At 38.2% G+C, this 12,759-nt stretch overlaps 2 protein-coding genes across 4 annotated transcripts in view; one reads left to right on the forward strand and one right to left on the reverse strand.

Moving 5' to 3' along the window:
- Nucleotides 1–10,816, forward strand: part of NT5DC2 (5'-nucleotidase domain containing 2) — a 38,401-nt gene extending 27,585 nt beyond the window's left edge. Inside the window, exons 9-14 of the mRNA XM_042453975.1 lie at nt 543–644; nt 1,774–1,855; nt 4,127–4,213; nt 5,106–5,246; nt 5,498–5,562; nt 6,153–10,816. Coding sequence (XP_042309909.1) covers nt 543–644; nt 1,774–1,855; nt 4,127–4,213; nt 5,106–5,246; nt 5,498–5,562; nt 6,153–6,414 — 739 coding nt within the window. The 3' untranslated portion in view covers nt 6,415–10,816. The remainder of the gene's footprint in view (nt 1–542; nt 645–1,773; nt 1,856–4,126; nt 4,214–5,105; nt 5,247–5,497; nt 5,563–6,152) is intronic.
- A 254-nt stretch (nt 10,817–11,070) lies between these two features.
- The window catches only part of STAB1 (stabilin 1), a 138,617-nt gene continuing 136,928 nt past the window's right edge, over nt 11,071–12,759 (reverse strand). For all 3 annotated transcript variants that reach the window (XM_042453972.1, XM_042453971.1, XM_042453973.1), the window contains one exon: nt 11,071–11,866. In XM_042453972.1, the coding sequence (XP_042309906.1) occupies nt 11,810–11,866 (57 nt within the window). In that variant the 3' untranslated portion in view covers nt 11,071–11,809. The remainder of the gene's footprint in view (nt 11,867–12,759) is intronic.

Here is a 12,759-nt window from a genome sequence, read left to right on the forward strand (position 1 = left end):
TGTAAACATTCAAAGTTGTATGAAATATTTACATAAAATTCCTGTCTTTCATGAGATCCAAAAGAAATTTAAATTTCTTGAAGATGTGAGAACTGGCCTCCTGGATTCCTTGGAGCAAATGGAAATGTTACACTAAGCATAAAATCTCTCTTCTTGAGGAGAACATTGTCCTACCTCATACAACTGAATTCTTTCTGAAAGTGACAAGGTCTCCCTTGGATATAATCCTCTTTTTTACCTCCTGTGGTAAATAGTTATTTACCTGACCAAAGGTACTGCATTCCTGTACACTAAGACACTAATCAATAGTAGGAATTTCTAGTGTTTAGTATGTTTCAGAGTTAGTGTTCTGCAGGCATTTCCCATTTGGTTTGTGAGCGTCTCTGATCCTCTTGTGTACTAGCACTTTCAGAAGCTGGTCCTGCTTCCTCAGGTTGATGAGAGGGATAAATGGAAGGAAAGGGACTGTCTTGTTACTCTCCTCAAAGAGAGAAATGTATAGAATATGTAAATGTGCCACTTTCCTCCTGTTTTGCCTGCAGTGATAAAGGAATGAAGTACATGGTTGGCAAGAACTGGAGGGACCTTTTTGACATGGTCATTGTTCAAGCAGACAAACCCAACTTCTTCACTGACAGACGCAAGTATGTTTCTTGATGTTATTACAGTAAAGAGTCCAGTGGTGGGCTTCTGTTGGTGAAATGGCAGAATCGAACAGAACTAGGAGAGAAGACAATTCCCATTCCTGGGAATAATATATATAGATCAAGGGAAGTAGTAGTTCCATTCTGTTCTGCTTTGGTTAGACCTTATCTAGAATACTGTGTTCTGTTCTGGGCACCATGGTTCAAAAGGGCTATTAACAAGCTGGAACATGTCCAGAGAAGAGTGACCAAGATAATCAGAGATCTGGAAACCAAGCCTTATGAGAAACATCTTGGGGAGCAGGTTATGTTTAGCTTGGAGAAGAGATTTGACAGGTGATATGGTAGTTATCAAAATATCTTAAGGGATGTCATGTAGACGATGGAGCCATCTTATTTTCTAATACTCCAGGTTAAATCTCACAACTGTGATGAAATCTCACCACTGTCGCTATGTGTTAACTGATTTTAATTTGTTATTGTGATCTGTATTTATATATGGTTTTATTGTGGTAATTTTATTCAGGGAGGGAGGGTGAGGGGAGTCGGGGGTTGCATTGTTTGATTATTTTGTATTATATTAACTTCTGTTGTTAACCACCTCGATCTCCAAAAGGGAAGAGGCAGGATATAAATAGATGATGATGATGATGATGGTGATGATTTACTCCAGAGACTAGAATACAAATCAGTGGATTCAAGTGACATGAAAAGAGGTTCCACTGATTAGGAAGAACTTTTTTTATTGTAGGGGTTGTTCAACAATGGAACAGACTGGTTCACAAGGTGGTGAACTCTCCATCTTTAGAGGTCTTTAAGGAGAGATTGGATGAGCAGTTTTTAAGAGTGCTGTAATTATTTGTGCATGGCAGGGCATTGGACTAGATGACTGTTATAGTATTATTATTAACCTTTATTTATAAAGCGCTGTAAATTTACACCTAGTAAATTATAGTACCTAACAAATCTATAATTCTGTGGTAAACAGAGTGCTAACAACAAAATAAGGAAACTTTAGGATAAAAATAACCTGTAGTGAAGTCATTATTAAAGTTGTTTAGCTGAAACTTATTTAAAGTTTTTTTGTCAAGAGTCAATAAGAACATGCAGGAATGTTTTTGACTTGTAGACCTTTCAGAAAAATGGATGAGGAAGGGTCACTTCATTGGGACAAAATAAACAAACTGGAAAAAGGAAAAATCTACAAACAGGTAAAAGTATTAAAAATACCTTAATTTTATGATTTTCAGCCTGGATGCTTGACTTTACAGGATTTGCTTTGAAGCATGAAAAACAGTCTTGGTTGCTTCTTTTTTAAAAACTTTGTTCGGTGGGCTCTTCAGTCTCAATTTATTAAACCACTTCTTTTAAACAACTAGGGTACAAATATGCCCTAAAATAAAGGCTAATATTGAGTAGTCTCTGATGAGAGATGCAATTCTTCTTCTTCTTGATGTTCTCCATGAGTTCTCTAGATTTCTTTTTTTTTTAATTCTGAGGCAGAGTACTGGTCCAAACCTAGCTCTGAGTCTCGTAAGATCAAAGTATGTTGTTACCTTTCATTGCTAAGTTAAAGAGCATGATTTTGAGCATAGCAATTTTATGCCAATTATGTACAAACCAGGTATTATTCTGTCCATTGAAATCAATAAAACAAGTTAATCATGACTAATCTTTGTCAGATTGTTTTTAGTGGATCTACTGTAAGTATGACTAAATCTGGATTCAACCCACTGGCAATTGTGTCATCCAAGTATATTACATAGCCAAAATATGAATAAATGCCTCCAGGGTTTGCTAATAGAATGCTGTGGGAATGAATCTGGGAAAATGAGTTTATAGATTTATAACACATGTTCTAATACGCATGCTACATATTACAGATGATCTAGTTGGGAATTATTTTGACCTGCAGCTCCCCTACTTGTATTGCTTCCAACTGTCTTTATTGCAAAACCTTGATGTGGAAATCAGCAAGCTAAAATTTTCCTAGTTTCAGTATGCGCACTAAATCATTGGCTAGCAGGGTTGTGTGGGTTGATTTCAAATTTCCATTGAACCTTGTTTTTCTTATAAGGCATGCCACTATGGTGAAAGTTTCCTAAAGTTTGAATCTACTTTTAAACGGGAAAAGGTAATAATGTTATATCAGAAGTGAGAAACTGGATGGGTCTTGGGGCTAATTCTCTGTCCCTGGCATCTTCACAAACTGGAAATGGCCAGGAGGTCCCTGCAACCCATTTAAAAGAATTCCCAGTCCTGGAGGCTTCTAAGGCTGCATCTTCACTGTAGAAATAATGCAGTTTGACACCATTTTAACTGCCATGACGCAGTGCTATGACATTTTGGGAATGGTAATTTGTTGTGGCACCAGAGCTCTCTTGACACAAAACCACAGTTCCCAGAATTCCATAGCATTGAACCATGGCAGTTCAGGTGGTGTCAAAATAGGTTATTTCTGCAGTGTGGCTGCAACCAATGAGAGGAAATTCAGCTTCTCTCTTTTTTGGCTAGAAAAAGGCTGGTTGAAGGATTTTACAGGGGACAAGGTTGGCAAAAACAGCCATATTTTGCCCTTCACATCTACCTTACATCTTAGTCACCTTGGGTTCTGTGCCAGGAGAAAGGCAGGTTATAAATTATATAAATAAAATTAAATGAATAAGTATTTGAGTGTTTTGATCTTGGATTTATGGCAGTAACCATAGAAGTCTAGTTCTTGCTGTGGTTTGTTAGGCAGCTCAGTCTCTCTCTCACACACACACTTCCTGCTCTTCAGCTCCACTGTGAAAATTAGAGCTTACTTGTTTCCTAAACCATTACTGGACAAAAAGCAGAGGTCAACCAGCCATCTCTACTATGTGGTGGAAATATCCAAGGAGTGGCTTGTAGTGTAATGAAAACTTTGACCCAAGGTAAGGGGTTCCAGGAATAGTCCCCAAGAAATATCTGTGCCTTCTTACTTTAGTATTCTGGAAATACTGTGTTAGGTTTGGACTTAAAATATCCAGGTTTATATTGCAAGTTCAGAGCAATTTAAATGCAGGGCAAATCTGTCATTGCAGATTTACAACTGTAGTGTGAGGAAGCAGTAGTCTGTCTTGCAAGGTTATTGTCAGAGTGAAGAAGATAAGCAGGCTGCTCTGTAAATCTACCCATTTATGACCAAGGCAAAAGATAATAAATGAATTTGTATAACTAATGGGATTACAAATTTGGCTTTGAAAAGTTCAGTTTTTTCTAATATGACAAAGTTCCCGTGAGAACCTTAAGCCTCTAGCCATGGATTTTTTTTAAAAAAAATAAGCAGCTTACTATGAACAAATATTTTCCTTTTGTTTCTTTGGCTCACTAGAAAAATCAAAGTACTGAGAGACTTATTTTTTGACCTTTTTAAGGAAGGCGTGTGGTGTTTTTTCTTGCAAAAAGAAATTGGATATTTAGATTATTCTCATGTTCTTTTGTTTTTTCCTACATTTTAGGGCAATCTGTTTGACTTCCTGAGGCTAACAGGTTGGCGTGGGTCCAAGGTCCTTTATTTTGGTGACCATTTGTACAGTGACCTTGCAGTAAGTACTGCATGGAATTTTCTGCTGCTCTTTATGTCTTTGCTTCTTAGTGTTCACTGCCTGCTACCAGAATCCAAGGAGGGCTTCCTTTTTTTCTTGATCAGCTGAATTATTTCTGAGGACTAATAAACTTATTTTACTTTTTAAAATTAAAAAGACACAGGATAAATAAAAGTAAAGTGAAAAGAAGAGAGGGCAAACAAACATCTCACGATTGCCAGTTTATATATAGTATATTCTCTTATGCCTGACAGAGGGAGGTTGTATTCTTAGCCTGAATAGTGACAGCATAATGCCAGATTCAGAGCCAAAATGTCCTATATAATTATTGTTCTAATTCAGGCTTGTAACTCAATAAAATAATTACCATAGCTACTGTGCTTCAAAATCCCTCTCATACTTTAGCAAGTTTATAAAATCATTTTCCTACCTGTCATGGATTGTAGAAATTGCTTCACGTGAACAGGCATGTGATTTTGTAGACTGAATGAGCATGTGTATATATTTTCCTCCTTTTGTGCTGCTGATTGATTCATATCAATATGAAAGTGAAATGGGTTAGTAAATTATGCCCAAGATACTGCAGCAAGAGACAGAACTGCTTCCTCTCCAGATGCCAGCTCCATCAGCTACAAGTAAAGAGCTGGACAAGTCTCCACTCTCCAGCAACATGAGATGGCCATGTTGGGGTAGGATTGAGGAGACCTTTGGTCATTGTATGATTGGAGGAGATTTCAACCTGCACAATTAATATAAATGTGAATTGTGACACTGTGAAATTTGCACCATCAAAATTTGTGAGTAGGATGCCAACCATAACAGGAAGTTTCTTTCTTTGGCTCTACAGTGTTTTGTACCATTAACTAATCTACTGCCTTTTCCACCCTCTTAGGATCTCATGCTCCGTCATGGTTGGAGGACAGGAGCCATTGTTCCAGAATTAGAAACTGAAATCCGGATCATTAACACAGAGCAGTACATGCACTCTTTGACTTGGCAGCAAGCTCTAACAGGACTTCTGGAGAGGATGCAGGTAAAATAGACTGTGTTCATAGGCTAGATTTATCAATGGCCTACATCTAATCTGGCTGTTGTGATTACATTTTCTTTTCTTTTAAACTATGGAAATTTTGTTTGTATATTTTTCTCTATGGATAGAACGAGAGATATAAAACTACAGCTACTATTAGTATCTATCTGAACATGTATTTATAATTACAATAAACTGACCTTTTGCACAGTTATGTTTAAAATTAAATCATTATGACTTTTAAATGTTTTTAGATGTATCAAGATGAGGAATCTAAGCAGGTGCTTCTAGAGTGGATGAAAGAGCGACAAGAAATTAGGTAATTTTTTTTGGAAAATCTACATTTGTGTCTTAGAAAATAATTGTGTGTCTCTGTGTGTATCTTCAAACTGATTTATGGCAATATAATAGGATTTTCTTAGACAATGAATACTCAGATGGTTTGCCACTGCCTTCCTTTGAAATTCAGCCTACAGCACTTGGCATTCCTTGGCAGTACCCCTCTGAGTACTATCCAGGCCTGACTGCTTAGCTTCCAAGATCAGACAGGATCTGGTGACTTCAGGATATTTAGGCTGTAACAAGATTTAATTTGGAACTAGTTGTGACTGGCCAAATTTCCTGTTGTAGAAATCATCTCGCCCTCAATATTACATTCTTCCTCTTTAAACTTACCACAGTTTACCTTTCAAAAGGGTTGAATAGATGCAGGTAGGAGCTTCAATACTAAAGGAAGCCAAGCGAACACAATGCCAGGCATTTTCCATCTCCACCATCCCCCATCATTCTACCTCTGCAAAAATTCAGAGGATATTAAAGAACGGTGCCAAGTGTTTCTTTTTAATTGACAAACATAATACTGGACCAAACATGAGGTTTATGTTCATAATACCAAATTGTTTCCTTCAGGTCACTTTCAAAGAACCTATTTAACCCACAATTTGGAAGCATCTTTCGTACTTTTCACAATCCAACCTACTTTTCTCGAAGACTGATTCGCTTCTCTGACATCTACATGGCATCCATCAGTTGCCTGCTGAATTATGATGTGAATTTTACCTTTTACCCTCGGCGAACTCCTCTACAACATGAAGCACCTCTCTGGATGGATCAGCTCTGTACTGGTTGCATGAAGACACCATTCTTAGAGGAAATGGTGCACATCCGTTAAAAGGCATTAGAAAGTGTATGTTAAAAAAATAACTGTTGTGTGTGATGGGCACAGCTGCTCAATCATGGACTGCAACTTGGTTACTATGTGACCATTGCTATACTTTGCCTCCCAGCAGTTCCTCTAGAACAGAAGGAAGGTGAATTAATTCAAAGGTTATATGAATTATGTCTTTGAAATACTACATGGCAAGAAATAAGGCTGGATTAAGGGTTTTTTTTTTATTAGATAAGAGTATTATGTTTTCTGTCTCTAAAGAAACTTTTAAGTGCAGATTCCACCTAAAATTCTCCCCTTAAAAATTGGCTGTAGGTTCTTTGAAAACGAGTAGTAATTTCAGAAACTGCATATGATACATAAGCCTGTTGGGCAATATCTGTATTTAAATTGAGATGTACTGTAGCTGTAATAGTAATAGCAAATATAATATAAATTGTTCACCCTTTTGTAGGAATAACTCCAAAACTAAGACCTTGGCCATCTTGTTTAGCAACCAGATCAGTTTCACTATACAAACTACATAATACACTAGAATTGTTGCAAATGTCACTGCAGCTTTGTAAGTTTCAGTCAACTCATAATTAACTTGATAAACATTAGATAAATTTGAAAGTGCTGACTTGCCCCTTTTTAAAGAATTGAGCATGGTACAATAAAGTATATAGGATTAAGACACTTTGTTGTTGTTGTGTGCCTTCAAGTTGTTTCCAATTTATTGCAAACCAAGGCACTGAATTGATCTTATTGTCAGCTTGATTGGCCTTTCTCTGTCATGCTGACTGTCTCACATGACTGATTTATAGCTGCTACTGAAAATTTAATGATACTCACCACTAAGCAGCATGCATTTCTTCTGGGCTGTGGACTGTAAACTACATGTGCCACAGGATTACACTTGATGTTTCAGCAAACTGTATGAATTGACCAGAGGAAAACAATGTGTTTGTGATAACATCAGCTAATGTGGTGTTAGCTTTGTAATGATATCACTTGACTGTGCACTTAGCAAGTAATCTGCAAGTAATGTGTGTGTCACCATTATATGCTTTGATGAAAAGCACATTTTTAAAAAATGTGATGGTAAGAGGCTTCAGCTGAAAAAACATTTTTAACCTGTTCATTTCCATATTTATATTGTATTATTCTAAGCATCCAAGAACAAATAGACAAATGTTCATTCTTTATTATGTTAGTTCTTGGCATAATAATGAAAGACACAATCTGGCCTTCCTCCCTGTGTAGGTGTGTATGTAAAGAAATTGTCATAGGTTTGGTTTAGCCCTTGTTCATCCTTTCTGTACAGTACTCGTATCTGTGGCCACAATGTGTTTTTACTTCAGCAGATACAAACCTGATGCAGTTTACTGTCACAGTCGCATTATGTGGTGCTCTAGTGTTTGAGTTGACTTATTGTTGTCTTTTAAGCTCATTTATGATGCTACTTTTTTAAGTCTATGAAAAGCTTACATTTTGGGCACAACCTAATTTTGGCATTGTCCTCCTTTTGCCACCCCATCCCAATTTTAAACCAACAGTACCCAGTTTGAAAGGCCCTTTTCACTCCATATAATTCTAGCAAGTGATTTAACCTTAATTCATAGAATCATAGAATCGTAGAGTTGGATGAGACCACAAGGGCCATCCAGTCCAACCCCCTGCCATGCAGGAAATCACAATCAAAGCATCCCTGACAGATGGCCATCCAGCCTCTGTTTGAAGACCTCTAAGGAAGGAGACTCCACTACACTCCGAGGGACTTGTCTGCCAACCATACAATTCCATACATCCATGGCAGTTAAAGTGGTATCAAATTACTATAATTGTGTAGAGTAAAACGGGCCTCCAGATAGCATGAGCACACTAAAATTTGTTCATTTACATAGTCATTGTGGAATTCCTTTTCACTGGAGACTTGTCAATTCTCATTGGGGCTGGATTTAGGGAGCTTAAGCTAGAGAGAGGGATTTCCTATTTCAAACTGACTGAACTGTGCAATGCTGCTTTAGCCAGCTATACTCATCAGTATTGCTTTAAACTTAATCATGAACAAATAAAGCTGCCCAAACTGATTCCAGAACCATTAAAGAAATCATGAAGATAGGCAATATGGTACAATAGGCCTTACAGCTGAACAGTGCATTGAGTAGGGTAAATAAATTGACCAAATCTTGAAATCCTAATATACCAAAGAAGCCATACTGCCAGTTTATAGTACTTACTATGGTCACAATTTGTGATTTCTGACCGGATCATATTTAGGGTTTTTTTCTGTACAGTTTGTTCCATGATGATAGGAGTGGGAAACCAGCCTTTGTGTACTGTATGTTTTGTTATATTCATTTAAGAGATATGAGAGTTCTGTCTGTAGTTCTAAAACATGGAATTCTGTTTAAAAATGCATTTTGGTAGAGGAGCCCCATTGAAGCAATGCTATGTTTCAGAAGCAGCAAACACCAATTAGATTCATTGCCCCCAACAAGTACACAAATGACTTTCCTGCTTAGAACTTATATCACTGCAAGAAAACATATTTTGAGGAGCATGTCCTCCCTGGAATTATCTATGCAGGCGCACACACTGTGAACAGTTTCTTGTGTTTCCAGTTTACACAAGATGCTTCACTGCTATACCAACTCCTAAAACCAAACCTCTTCCTAAGTGGATCAAAGCCACTTACAGAGGTGTGCAGCCAAAACCATGGGAATAGAAAGGAGGCAAGTGTGGGAGACTATGGTTTGAATCTCCAGTTGGCCATGGAAATCCACTGGGTGACCTTGGACAAGTCACACTCTCTCAGCCTCATAGAAGGACAAGGGCAAACACCCTCTGAACAAATTTGTGCCAAGAAAACTTGGTGTTAGGGTCTCTGTGAGTCAGAAATGATTTGAAGGCACCGAACAGCAACAAATCAGGCTTCAAGTGAGAAAGATTTTAAAGTGTATGTCCTTTGTTGATGAGACCACTGAGATATCCAGTATGCAACCATCCAGTCCTTTTGTGCAAAATAAAAAAGTCTCAAACCTACATTTGCTGAACCCTTGTAACAAAGAACTGGTGAATAGCAAAGTAAGGCCCAGGACAGACGGCACAGAAGCACGCTCCCAAGCCCCAGTTCGTATGGACGGTGCCATTTTGAAGGCACGCCGTCCATACACCATGCGCGATGATGGCGTCATGCATGTGCTGCTTCCACATAGACCAGTGCATGTGTGACATTACCGCACTGCTGCAGGGCGCTTGGGGCACCCTTTCAGCGTTGCAGGAAGAAGCTCCAAAATCACTGGTGTGGCCTCTACATGGCCACGACAGCAATACAAACGAGAAAAGGGCTGGGTGGCCCCTTTCTCCTCTTTGCCACACCTGTCAGGGTGTCTGGGGGCATGAAGCCCCATGGACACCTCTTTCCAGGCCATGGAGAAGCAGCATTTTGCCGCTTCTCCGTGGCCTGGGAAAGCACCAGGTTGAGGCCTCTGGTCTGTCGGTGAGGCTGCCCTGCCCCCAGCCTGGCGCGGAAAAGGGCGCCTGCAAACCGCCCCTTTTCCGCGGTCTGTTCCGCGCCTTAGTTTACCATTTCCCAAGTCTATAGATTTTTACCTGCAAGCATCTGAAGGCATTTTTCTCCCCCAGCTAGAGCTCTGCATAGGAAAAATGTTTAAAAACAGGATGATGGATTTCCTAAGTGGAATCTGTGGGTAAGGAAAGTGTTAAGTATTCTTTTTTTCATAAGTTCCGTACACCTGATATGTTAGGAAGTCTGTGTTTGCCCATAATCTCTGCTTTGAGCAAAAGTAGATACATCACTATTTACATTAAATAGGTTTTTATTTATTAAAATGATTATTCTAGAAAGTCTAAGTGCACTAAGCATGAATGAAACTTGATCTCATCTCATCTATCTCTAAAACTACCTATTTTAAATGTGCCAAGTATATGCTGTGCAGAATTAATAGAGTAAGATAGCAGGACAATATTAAAACCTGTCTCTTAAAACTATTTTTGGCATAGCTTTCCAACATCAACTGAATTGTTACATCATTCTTTTAAAAAAACAACTGGGCTCAAACAGCCACTTTTGCTATCATAGTTTGGCTTGTCATTTATAGGGTAGCTGACACTAACACATGAATATATTGTTTATGTTTTCAATTTGAAATGGCTGAGCTACCAGTTTAAATACTCTGCTGGTACAAGAGTTCTCCTAGTACTACCATCTTTGAACTTCAGGCTAAGGCAAGATCTCAAAGAACTGGGATAATAAGCTGATACATTTTCAGAACTGACTAGAGTAGTTAATTCTGATTCAAGTATTTTGTGTGTATCCACAACAGTATGTGTGCAGCCATTTATTCTTGTTTTGTTTTCTTGGATACGATAGAGTATTAATTAAACATATTCTACAGGATTTGTGTTCAGTGTCATTGAAAACTGAGAATGTTTCTGTTGGTTACTATGTTGAATGACATTTACTATTTTTACAAAAATAAAGTGTTTCACTGTGGAATAATACTCCTTCTTTACATGATTAACATGGAGTGATTCCTTATGTGGAGTATGGAGAAGTGGAGCATAAATCATACAGCCAATATTTAATCATAAGATATAGCACATATTTTAAATGTCCTTACCATGACCAGTTGAATTAAATATACTGATCTGTAGACTGAAACTAATCAGAAGTTTAATTCAGGCTGGCAAGACTTGCTTGCCTTTTCTGTTTTACAAACATTTGAAATTCTCAAAACAGTACATATAATCAGTAAGATTACAAACCAGGCTCCACCTATACTTTCAGGTAGCATAATCATTTCAGTTATTTAAAGTAACATTAAAACGTATCAACAGAAGGCTCAGTAGTGCAGTTTCAGAGTAAAATTATAGAACTTTCTACTTCTGAACTCAAGGTTTTATTGGCCCACTGAAGATCCCCACATTATCCACTGTCCAAAACACATTCATGAGTCTTGATGTTCCCTAAGTATATACTTGTAGTTTTGTAGGCACAATCCAAAGGAGCATGTGTATACAACATGACTTTTCATCAGGCCTTTCCCCTTTCTATTGAAGCTTCATCTGAAAAGTCATTTCTTTGGCTTCCAAAACACACATGAGAGGGTGCATTCAGAGTAGAAAAATGCAAATGTCCCCTGACAAGTGCAGGAGGCTCTTGGGATCCTGATTCCCCATTCGTGAATTTAAAAGGAAGACTGGGACTGAGGTATCTGAAACCTTTTTTTCAATTAATCCAAAAACCACATCTCAATTTCTCTCCACTGCATGGAAAAACAAGACAATTTAGCAGTCTATAAGAACCAATGATTACGCTTGGTTTCTTCTGCACAGCCAACCTTCTAGAACAGTGTTTCCTGCTTTTATAGTGCAGCCCAGAACAGGATCCTTAGTAATGGCCAAGAATTCCATGAGTATCTGAAAGGTCTTCTGCTTGAAGGGAATCCTGAAACCAAAGCAGAAATATATCTTAGTCCTATTAACCCACCAAGTCTCTAAATAATAAGCTGGAGTCCTACATCATTGTAGTATGGGAAAGCCAGTAATTTTGTTATTAACTATCATCAAGCCAACTTCTATTTATGGCAACCCTGTGAGAGACCTCCAAGTCACCCTAGAGACCTCCAAGTCATCCTGTCATCAACAACCCTGCTCAGGTCTTGCAGACAGGGCCATGACTTCCTTCACTGAATCTCTTCAGTCTATTCATTGAGTAATGCAGTCTTCCTCTTTTACTATTGCCTTCTAACTTCTAGTATTACTGTCTTTTCTACTGAATCCTGCCTTCTTATGATATGGCCAAAGTACAACAGCCTCTGTTTAGTCATCTTGTCTTCTAGGGAATGTTCAGGCCTGATTTCTTCTAGGACCCATTTATGTGTCTTTTTTGGCAATCTGAGGTATCTGCAGCACTCTTCTCCAGTACCACATTTCAAATGAATTTATTTTCTTCCTATCTTCTTTCTTCACTGTCTATCTTTCACAGCCATACTAAGAAATGGGAAATATGATGGCATGGATCATCCTAAATTTAGTATTCAATGATAAACCTTGACATTTCAAGATCATGTCTAGTTCCTTCATTGCTGCCCTTCCAACTACTAATCTGATTCCTAAACTGCAGTCTCCATTCTGATTAATGGCAGAGCTAAGGTATGAAAAAACTTGAACTTACATGAGCCAGTAATATGGTATACTAATTGTTTGTAGTTTGCACACTAGCAGAGATGCCACAGGGACAATACAGAGCCTAAGTGCATGCATATCAACCAGTTTATCAGTTGTTTTGTTTCCATATAGACCCCACATGTACAAAATGACGGGGGGGGTGGTGGTAGG

Source organism: Sceloporus undulatus, chromosome 2 (genome assembly GCF_019175285.1).
Source record: "Sceloporus undulatus isolate JIND9_A2432 ecotype Alabama chromosome 2, SceUnd_v1.1, whole genome shotgun sequence".
Lineage (NCBI taxonomy): Eukaryota > Metazoa > Chordata > Lepidosauria > Squamata > Phrynosomatidae > Sceloporus > Sceloporus undulatus.